Source organism: Lactuca serriola, chromosome 7 (genome assembly GCF_051521515.1).
Source record: "Lactuca serriola cultivar US96UC23 chromosome 7, Lser_US96UC23_V15, whole genome shotgun sequence".
Taxonomy (NCBI): domain Eukaryota; kingdom Viridiplantae; phylum Streptophyta; class Magnoliopsida; order Asterales; family Asteraceae; genus Lactuca; species Lactuca serriola.
In genome coordinates, this window is record NC_136414.1 from 159,293,114 (window position 1) to 159,303,453 (window position 10,340).

At 31.2% G+C, this 10,340-nt stretch overlaps 2 protein-coding genes and 1 non-coding gene across 4 annotated transcripts; 1 reads left to right on the forward strand and 2 right to left on the reverse strand.

Annotated features, from left to right (window-relative positions):
- Nucleotides 1-1,429: 1,429 nt before the first annotated feature.
- On the forward strand, nucleotides 1,430-1,503 carry TRNAN-GUU (transfer RNA asparagine (anticodon GUU)). The gene has a single exon. It is a non-coding gene; the product is annotated as a tRNA-Asn (tRNA).
- Nucleotides 1,504-2,052: 549 nt separating this feature from the next.
- LOC145063189 (S-adenosyl-L-methionine-dependent methyltransferases superfamily protein) lies at nucleotides 2,053-4,632 on the reverse strand. Of its 2 annotated transcripts, none has more exons than XM_079010774.1 (7): nucleotides 4,476-4,632; nucleotides 4,165-4,261; nucleotides 3,910-4,048; nucleotides 3,703-3,785; nucleotides 3,447-3,581; nucleotides 2,418-2,522; nucleotides 2,053-2,330 (listed from the first exon to the last, which is right to left on the reverse strand). In XM_079010774.1, the coding sequence occupies exons 1-7, from the start codon at nucleotides 4,559-4,561 to the stop codon at nucleotides 2,199-2,201; spliced, it is 777 nt and encodes a 258-aa protein (XP_078866900.1). In that variant the 5' UTR covers nucleotides 4,562-4,632; the 3' UTR covers nucleotides 2,053-2,198. The 2 variants fall into 2 exon arrangements, with proteins under 2 accessions (XP_078866900.1, XP_078866901.1); XM_079010775.1 differs by having other exon boundaries at nucleotides 2,163-2,322.
- A 901-nt stretch (nucleotides 4,633-5,533) lies between these two features.
- On the reverse strand, nucleotides 5,534-10,121 carry TIC62 (NAD(P)-binding Rossmann-fold superfamily protein). Its single transcript, XM_079009042.1, has 14 exons — nucleotides 9,856-10,121; nucleotides 9,160-9,274; nucleotides 9,008-9,080; nucleotides 8,876-8,924; nucleotides 8,600-8,776; nucleotides 8,433-8,514; nucleotides 8,259-8,331; nucleotides 8,062-8,172; nucleotides 7,822-7,974; nucleotides 7,610-7,722; nucleotides 6,645-6,848; nucleotides 6,115-6,300; nucleotides 5,822-6,010; nucleotides 5,534-5,726 (listed from the first exon to the last, which is right to left on the reverse strand). Exons 1-14 carry the CDS (start codon nucleotides 10,028-10,030, stop codon nucleotides 5,675-5,677), a joined length of 1,752 nt encoding a protein of 583 aa, XP_078865168.1. The 5' UTR covers nucleotides 10,031-10,121; the 3' UTR covers nucleotides 5,534-5,674.
- Nucleotides 10,122-10,340: the final 219 nt, after the last annotated feature.

Below are 10,340 nucleotides of genomic sequence, written 5' to 3' on the forward strand. Positions count from 1 at the left end.
ATATATATATATATATATATATATATATATATATATTAGGTGTAAAATTCATGTATTACATTGGTTTAATTAATAGAAAATTTAAATATGAAACTCTAAACATTTAAAAGTTTGAATTTATAAGAAAATTAAAAATATTGAATTATTAAAATTAATATTTTTTTTTCTTTTTAAAATTTAAACAAATAATTTAGATAAATAAACAAAGAAACTAATAGGGTTTTAATTTACAAATTTTGAAATTAAAAAGAAAGTAAATTAATGAAATTGGTATGCATTTATTATTATACTTATTATAATTATAATATTTAAATATTATGTGAAATTTGATAAAATGAAGAAAAAAAATTCACAAAATGTCATGTGGAAAAACTTTAATTGAAAAATAACCACAAAATGACATGTGGCCAAATCAATAAGAGTGTGACATGTGGCAAAAAGATTTTCATTTATTAGATTAGATGTGTGTGTGTGTGTGTATATATATATATATATATATATATATATATATATATATATATATATATATAGGGTTAGGTTATTTTGTTTTCACTATTTATTGTGTGCCCGTATGATTGATTCTGGACCAATCATTTTAGTTATTTTAAGAAAGTAATTAATGCATATTACATGTTGAAGATATAATAGGCATTAATTACATCTTCAGCATTTAATATGCATTAATTACTTTCTTAAAATAACTAAAATGATTGGTCCAGAATCAATCATACGGGCACACAATAGATAGTGAAAACATTTGAACCTAACTCTCTCTCTCTCTCTCTCTCTATATATATATATATATATATATATATATATATATATATATATATATATATATATATATACTAGGTGTAAGACCCGTATATTATACGGGTTGATTTAAAAAATGATTAAACTTAAAGTATAAAAATGAAATATTTTTTAATGTACAAATTTAAAATAAGAAAGAAAGAAACGTATTTATTACAATTTAATATATATATATATATATATATATATATATATATATATATATATATATATGATATTTAATACTTTACATTTATAAGTATATGACTTTAATTAAAAATTAAAACAAACCAAAAATTGACAAGTGGATAATATTTATTTCAAAATTACCATAAAATGACAAGTGTCAAAACTCATAAGAGATTGACAAGTGGCAAAAAAACCTTCATTTATTAAGGAGGATATATATATATATATATATATATATATATATATATATATATATATATATATATATATAAACTATTTATGACAAAATATTTTTGTTAGAGAAAATTAAATTAAAAAATCATAACAAAAATAATAAGTTTTAAAAAAGGTTAATCACATAATTTCTCAAACTAAAAAATTTAATTTTAGTGATTATTTTTTCTGTTTCATACTTTAAATAATGATAAAATTATATCTTAGACACAAAGCTGGAATAGCTCAGTTGGTTAGAGCGTGTGGCTGTTAACCACAAGGTCGGAGGTTCGACCCCTCCTTCTAGCGTTTACATTCTTTTTATTTTTCCTGTCAAATCCACTAACACTAAACATACATGATATATCACTTCTCAAATATGATGTTTTTTTATGTTTTTTTTTTAAAACAACAGACAACCCAAAATCAAACTTGTCGAATCAACTACATTTCATATTATTATATACATATATTAAAACCCAACACATCTTAAAACAGTAAGCTTCCAATGTTTCAGACTTTCACCACATCAATTTGGACAGAATTACTGTTTCATCCTTCTACGTTTACATCTTAATATCATAATCCACAAAAACATCGACATCAGTTTGTAACCATCCACATCACTTTGTAAATTTCTCCACAACTTTCTTCTTCATTCGTCTCACAATATCTTCCTTTCTTCTTGAATCGTCTCCGACTGTTACTTTGATTCTACCGACGACTTCATCCAAGAATATACGAATTCAATTGCTCTCACCAAAAACCTTATGCGCTCTATTGTCGCCATTTCATACTAAATGATCAAAATATCATATCACATGTATTTTGAACAAAACGAAATATGTTTATCTACAATTTATTTAAAGAATTATCTTTTTTTTAATTAAAGATTCAATGAATTATCCATATACAAATACTTTTTCTGATTATGGTCCTGTTTCATCCTAATTAACACCCGTTACAAACCACACCTAAAAAACAGGTAAACTCAAAGTATATTGTCATCTGTCATCCACGTCATCAATATTGGTACGAAACAAGTAATCTTCATCCTCCAATTCATCTTGATAAAGGTTAAGACAATGTGCATCAACCTTCTTCACATCTTCATTCACGTCCAACAATCTACATCCCTTGAAAACAAAAAAATAATAATAATAAATAAATAATACAAAAATTGAAAGTTGAGGTACTAAAATGGAACAAGTATGAAACTTAACCTTCCTCAAGATGTAAAAGAAATAATGAAACCCATCGCCAAACGTAGTGTACTCAATTGACCACGTAAATTCATGAGCATTAAACATTGGTCGTCTAAAATGTGGCTACAAGACATTAAAATCATCAGTTAATTTTCAAAAGCCTTATAATCATGAAACATATTGTTATATCTGATGATATTAATATCTCGTACCCTAAGCTATCAATTGCGCGCTATAGCGGTGCTATAGCGGCGCTACAGCGTTTTGCGGAGGTCGGGAATCGCTATTTTCAACTTAGCGTTTTCATTTCGCGGTACCGCTATTAGCGGCGCTATTCACCGCTATTTACCGCTATTTCAATAACCGCTATAGCGGCGCTACGGGCGCTATTCCATTTTCGTTCACATTTTGGGTCATTTGGTTACTTTGTCAATGAAAAACTAGTTTTAATGATCTCACTACACTTTCATTTTAAAATGCCCAAACAACTAACATAACTAAAAGCATTCAAAGCAACTACGTCTACCGACAACTCTCTTTCTCATCTCTTTTTGTACTCACGACAACTTGAACTGCTATGGTTGGACTCCATTAATGCTTTTTGTAAATCAAACCACACCTATGAGGCTACGACTTGGGACTAAACTCTTTATATCAACCATGACCTACTAATACGATATTGAACACGAACAATACAATTAAGCTCTATTTGACACTTTGACACTACCTAGTTTCCATATTACCATAATAGAATATTATGTTATGTTTTTATATGATTTTTTAGGTTTATGATATTAATTCTAAATAGACTTATAGTATTAATACTCAAATATATATATATATATATATATATATATATATATATATATATATATATATATATATATATATATATAACTTTTATATAAATATAATATAAAATTATAAATTATACGTAATATTAAAAAACCGCTATATCACCGCTATACCACCGCGATAACCGTGATCTCAAATAGCGGCATGTGACCGCTATTGAAATTTTGACCGCGATAACTGCATAGCTCGTACCTGACCAAAAGCGATTGAAATAAAAATCCCATCCGGTTTCAAAACCCTGTGAACACCTCTAAGCATTGCCATTGCTTTTTTTACAACTTCAGGCTTTGGGTTCCATGGGTCGCCACTGTCCACGAACAAAACATCCTTCAAGTTTTGTATAAAATTGATTTGTCAATACGTAATGGATGAAAATAAAAATTTTACCGATTTTATAGCAAGTGAAATTATGCATTTAGTTTTTTTTGTGAATTTTTTAGCTTTTTACCATTGTTCCTTTCTCTATAACAACATCAAATGCCTCATCATCAAATGAAAGGTTCAACATGTCGCCTTCCAAGACCTTGATATCTGCAAACAGAAAGCTATTATAACCAAACTATATATACTTTCATAATTCTATCAAATTAAGGATTCATGCAAAAAAAAGGGGATACATTTTCATACAAACTTGAAATTAATACAATAAACAAACCATTGTAGCCTTTGGACAACAACTGTTTCTTCTTCTTCTCAACTGCAACTGAAGATAGATCGATGCAGGTTAGCTTAGTGATTCCTTCTTTGTATAATTCGTCAGATAGTTGTGAGTTTCCACACCCCAGTTCCAATACCTGTAGCATTATTGATTATACACAATTTAATTGAAATTTTTTGTTAAGCATATGAATACACATGTTCAATCATTATTGTATGACTTGTTTTCACTAATAAAGAGAGGGAAACGTACAGAAGAAGAAGGTTTGATATGCTGCTGAATGAGATGACGAAAATGAGAGTAATCTTTGAGCCATTCGTAATGGTCTTCAGAAGTAAACCTCTCATTCCTAATGATAATCAATCCAGTATTACTAAAAGCATCAGAAGAGTATATAATAAATCCAGTTTCTAGTTTTGCAATCAGAATTCGATTAAAGGGATACGTATTCGAAGAAAAACGAGGGGATTATACTCGATAATGTAACTGTTCTACTGATTCAAACGAATACGAGTTGTAATTTAACAAGGAGATTGATGGAAACAAGTTCGTAAATGACAAACCAGTAGTTGGGGTCCAGGTATTCCAACACGGACGGCGGCCCGACGGTGGTTCTCTTGGCTTCCGACAGGTTCTCCGTTTCATCCATGAAGGAAAAACCTAAAACCCTAAAGGTTCTTTCGAGTTTCCAATTGACTGCGATTAAACCTTTACGCCCTAGGTCCTAGCTTTCCATTACGATATAGTTACAATTCGACCCCTGTCCTCTAGAGGAAAGTCAATTTGTCGCCCCACGTTAAGTTTGTTAATCAAGAATTTCATTTTTTTTTCTTTCTTGATTTCACTCTTTTATGTAATATGATGATGATGATATCATAGCTTCTTTTATTTCTTGTTGAGAGCAATCACTGAAATAAGATTCAAATCGAATTTGAATTATCATTCTTGATTCTGATTGAGATTCACAATTTCTGTACGAATATGAAAATTTTAACATTCTTTGATTCAAATGTGAAACTTGATGTGAATCTGACTACTCAGCTAGAGTATGCGAGTTTGAGTTTCACAAGATGCATGATGCATCGGAAGGCAACATCTATTGATTCATGAAGAAACAATCAAAGAAATAACTTATAGTCCTAATTTGAAGATGGAAGCAACCTCTTTTTTGATACCATGTAAATACCAAGGGAGAAGATAAATGAAATTCTCGATTAACTTGATAGAACACTATTGCATTCTATTTATGCACAAGAAATGAACTAACACGCATAACTAACTGAACTCATGAGAAATAAGGATTTCTTATCCTTTTTCAATGCAAAGAGACATAATCATAGTTTGTTACTACTAATAGTGCATGATAGAGGAAGTGAGGGCCAAAACATTCAAGACATAAAAAGGGGTTAAGAAGTCGTTGACTATATGATTACTTTGAGTGACCAGATTGCTAACCAATTACTTTTATCTAACTCATTCAGCAACTATCAAACGACTCTTAATTGTAACAAACTTAACTCTCATAAGGTAATTAACGAGTTTGTCATTTGTACTCCTATCAATTTTATCTTTAACTTTGTGATGAAATTACACACAAATTATAACTTAGTGAATGTAACAATTGTATAGTTTCAGACTTTGATCATATTGGAACCGATTTCAATATTACAATTTAAAAAAGAATGGGGTGAAATTCGATGGTTTGCCTAGACATGCCTCAAAGCTCTTTTACATTCCGGATCTACTATACATATATATACTTTTACTGAGGGGTGGAAGGAATTGGAGAAGTTGGAGGCTTTAAGCTTTCATACCTACAAAAAGAAAAAATTGTCCCAAACCATTATTATTATTTTTTTACATAGAGGAAAAACATAAAAATAATAAAAAAATTAAGGAAAAAACATACATAGCATAAGGCGAAAGTGGCCTTGGCTTCACCATTGTGACATCAGAGGTGTTTTCTGGAGACGAAGCAACCGGAGACCCGTTGTCTGTGGCGGCAGCTGGTGGTGGAGATACCGCAGTTGTTGGTGGAGACACCAATGGGGGGCTTGAAGATGGTGACGGTGATGTAGGGGGTTTCAGATTGTCATATCTATATACAATATTACAATATACCCCCTCAAATTATTACTGTAAATTGAAGATGCGTAATGTAATAAAATATAAATTGTTTTTTTTTTTAACTATAAAACTTACACAAGGTAAGGTGAATTTCCAGAAGTCAAAGTTTGAGGAGGATCCTCTTTGACTTCAATGTTTTCAAAGGTGAAAACGACAGTGGATTCTGCTGCAACTTCTGGTGGTGGAGAGGAAGAAGAAGGTGTTTGTTTGGATCCGCTTGGTGTTGGGGTTGGAGAGGTTGGTGGCTTCAAATTCTCGTAACTGTCAACGAGTAAAAACTTTTATTACTTTTTAAATTATAAAAAACATACATATGTATAATTAAAGGGTAATACACTTTTCAATTTGTTCACATTTCGTCACTGAGTTTTTTTATCGTCCACATTTGCCCCTTCAACTTGTTTAACTTTACACATTTAGGGTAATATATTTCTCACTTTGTACACATTTAGTCCTTAATATTTTTTGTACATTTAGTCATTTTAAGTCATTATCCCTAAAATAAATTCATTACAAAACAAGTGAGATATTTATTATTATTATTATTTTGATGATTATAAGAAATATAAAAATATATATATGAAAATATGACGATATTGACTTACGCAGCATAAGGAGAGAGAGGCCTGGTTTTTGGCACTTCTACAGCCACTTGTGTTGTAGGTTCGTCTGTAATAGCTATGGTTTCCACTTTTGTGGTGGTTTCAGTGTCAGTGGGAGGAGTAGTGGTTGTTACCGCTTCTACCACCACCTTACTGCCGCCAGGTGGCGTTGGAATTGGGGATACCGGGGGTTTCAAACCTTCATAACTGTGACAGTAATTAGTACTATCAACAATAAAGAGTCTACACATGGTTATATTTGATAGAATTTAATATAAATAATATTATGGAAGGTACAATAGTTTTATGTTAACCCCATAAAAGACCTTATATTTTATGTTTTTTTTTATTAAACCTCTTATTTTTTGTCTGAAAAAGACTTTTGTATTTTTTCATTTTTTCCGATGACTCATTTAGTCATTTTTGTCAAAAAGTAATTGGAAAATGTGAGGGGTTTTTCGAGAAAATCTAAAAAAGTTGAGGGTTTATTTGGAAGCATTTAGAAGGTTGATGAAAAAAAAATACAAAGTTGATGACTTTTTTAGAAAAACGAAAAGAATACAAGGTCTTTTTCAGTCAAAAAAATAAAGTTGAGGTTTAATCCAAAAAAAAAAAAAAAAAAAAAAAAAAAACACACACACACACACAAAATATAAGGTTTTTTATGAGATTAACCCATTCTTATAAGGATAAGGTAGTCTCAATCCTCCTTTTCATAGAATTTTACATTTTTTCTTCAAATTGTCCTATGTTTTTAACAAAGATACAATAGTTTTATATTCTTCCTAGTTTTTTCCACAAAATAAGAGCAATCTCACCAAAAAAATTACAAAATGAAATGTTTTTTCTCTAGTGGGGACTATTCATAAACCAATTTCACAAATTAAATTAAATTTGCAAACTTAAATTTTGGTCATTTTACTAATAATGTTACTAATAATATTAAATTATTAATGAACATGGCTTACGCTGTATATGGGGAGAGTGGCCTTGGTGGAGCTGTTTTTGACTCAACAGCAACACTTGAACTCTCAGAACTAGTGCTCTTAACAGGTTCAGACACTTTAACAGCTTCTGGCTCCTGATAATGTTATAAAAGATAAGTAAACAAATTTGACCAAAGAAAAAAACAACAATTTAATTTTTAACTTGAAGTAAATGTATTATGTAATGTATGTACCTTTGGTTTGTAAGGTATAGCACGTTGAGGTGGTATTTTTGTAAGGAGGTCAGCCATGGGAGTCAATGGTGCAGTTGTTTCTGCAACCACTTCCACTACTTTACAATATGAGAGACTTGGGTTTCTTGCCATAAATGCAAGGAGTTCAGCCACCTAAGAACACAAATCTTGGTTTTATATTAAAAAATGTAAAGATTCAAAAACATATATAAAAAATTCAATGGGGCTTTTAAAAAGAACCTGAAGATTTGATACTAATCCACCGAATAAAGTATCTTCAAGAGAGAGTGTAAGATTATGTGTTTCCTTGAAGGAATCTGTAGGGCGTTCCATTCCACCAGGTCTCACTATCTGAAATTTTATTAAAAAAAAAAAATAGTTTTTGTATGTGTTTAGGTAGTGATGTGAGATGTAATTTGTAATTTGATGTAACTCACAGTGTAAGGAATCCCACTAGCAAGAAGTGCTTCTTCAGCCTTTCTTTTCCAGCATAAAACTCCCCAGAATAAACTTTAAACATAAATAGAATTATCATCATTGTAAGCATAATTTCAGAATTTTCAGATAATTCAGATAGTAAAATAGTCAAGAAAATTGAAGTTTGAACTCACTTCAATATAGCAGCTGGAAATCCAAACTTGTTTGTTCCCAAAGAAGTAACCAAAATAAAGTGTTTTGCTTTTGCAGCAGTAGCTACACAATTGAAAGAAGTAAGTAACCAATTCTTCAACTTAATAACATTTATTGTATGTGAAAGATTAGTTCAGATATAATATACCTGCATCAATAAGGTTTTTTGTGGCTTGAAAGTCGATTCTGTAAGGTCCAGTAACATCAAATACCTCCTTTTCACTAGCACCAATGCAGCATATAACTGTTGAAGCTTTTCCCAATGCAGACTTTATCTGTTCTGGTTTCTCCAAATCACACTCCACAAGTTGAAGCTTTTCTATAGCTGGGCTACAGAGTACATACCAGAATTATGTTATTAAAAACATTAGGGTTCATATTCATACTTCATATCAGTTATTAAAGTCAGGGATACTTCTCTTACGCTGAGTTCCATCAGATAATGCTTCATCAAGCTTCATCTGCTTCACGCTCTACAGGTAAAGAAAAAAAAGAGTGTTTTCGTTTATTAATTATTTGAGAAACTGATTGGTGTGATGATTAGTTAGATGCATACTTTGACCAAAGATTCTGCTCTTTGAATGCTTCGTACACCAGCTCGGACATTAAATCCTAGTTTCAGAAGCTCCCTGGATGAAGCTTATGTTATTTAATGGTTTTGATTTTTGAAATCAAGTGAAAGAAAAGTTTGATGATTTGTATCTTGACCTTACTGTTCGTGAACCAACTTTACCAGTTGCTCCTGCAACAAAGATGAGATTTCCGTCTTCTTCACCATCTTTTGTTTTTGTTTCAGTTGGTTGCAAACCAGTTGTTGTTGCACCTTGCAGAAACAGTAGAAGATTATTCAGGTAGATGAAGAACTACAAAGCAAAACACAGTCTATGTTGTGAATTCCTTCTATTCCTAATTATGAGTAACTCAAATTTGATCACTGTTCCTGAAAACTGACAGAAGCTTTAGAGTTATTTATTAATTTAAGGAAATGCCAAGCAAATCTACAGATGATTTCCCCCTTAATCGTGTTATCCTGACAAACGCAATGGATGATCGATTACTATACAATATGCATTATTCATAAAGATATATTCATTCCTTTTCAGTTTTGAGGATATTAACCAATGATTCGATATCAAGAAGACAAGAATATGAACAATGTAGGACCAATATCAACCCTAGAAGAGAACATTTACACGCCGAATTACATAATTTAACTCCCTAAAATAAAATCACTTCCATATAATTGGAATTGCTAACGAAATTCTCACTGATCTTCAATGAAACCTAAAAACATATTACTTTAAAGTCAAAGCATACATAAATCACAAATTAAACGTACGCTTTATCAGAAATAACGATTCACATTGCAAAATTTGGAGAAAACAAACAGCATTGATGTAATACCTGCGGCTTGAACCTTGAATCGAACAGGTTTGAGCTTGATAGCATTTGACTGAACACTTCTCTTCGTTCCGAACGATTTGATAAGTTGGCGGTAGCATATGAATTGCTGCGATTCTGTAAAGCCTTTTGCAGGTATGCTACTAACGACCGTCGACTGAACTGACCGAAGCTCCATTAAAGCTTCTGATCAAAATTGAATTTCAGATTTTGTGTGTGTGAGAGAGAAAGCGCGCTAACGTGTGATATCTAAGAGTTTATGGTTACTTTATTCAGCATTGCAGTTGTGGCATCTCCTGCTCTGCATCTAGATATCGTGGACCCCAACAGCAAAACACCGTTGGAAAACCGTAGTGGGCTTAAATGGGCCAGAGACTTAGATCACATGATTTGTGCCTCACATGATCCTAAAACCCATTTCTACTACATGGGCCAGATAGCGATTTGGGCCTCTCATATGTAATACTTATAAAAATAAAAAGTTTTAA

What these genes read in the sequence shown, in the direction of transcription:
- LOC145063189 (XM_079010774.1), bottom strand. Translation starts at nt 4,561, where the DNA reads ATGGATGAAACGGAGAACCTGTCGGAAGCCAAGAGAACCACCGTCGGG. An exon ending in TACCTGGACCCCAACTACTG is followed by an intron (nt 4,262 to 4,475) that starts GTTTGTCATTTA and finishes GATTATCATTAG; the next exon opens with GAATGAGAGGTTTACTTCTG. An exon ending in TTTCAATCGCTTTTGGTCAG is followed by an intron (nt 2,523 to 3,446) that starts GTACGAGCTATG and finishes AATGTCTTGTAG; the next exon opens with CCACATTTTAGACGACCAAT.
- TIC62 (XM_079009042.1), bottom strand. Translation starts at nt 10,030, where the DNA reads ATGGAGCTTCGGTCAGTTCAGTCGACGGTCGTTAGTAGCATACCTGCA. An exon ending in CTATACCTTACAAACCAAAG is followed by an intron (nt 7,723 to 7,821) that starts GTACATACATTA and finishes TAACATTATCAG; the next exon opens with GAGCCAGAAGCTGTTAAAGT. An exon ending in CCTCTCTCTCCTTATGCTGC is followed by an intron (nt 6,301 to 6,644) that starts GTAAGTCAATAT and finishes ACTCGTTGACAG; the next exon opens with TTACGAGAATTTGAAGCCAC.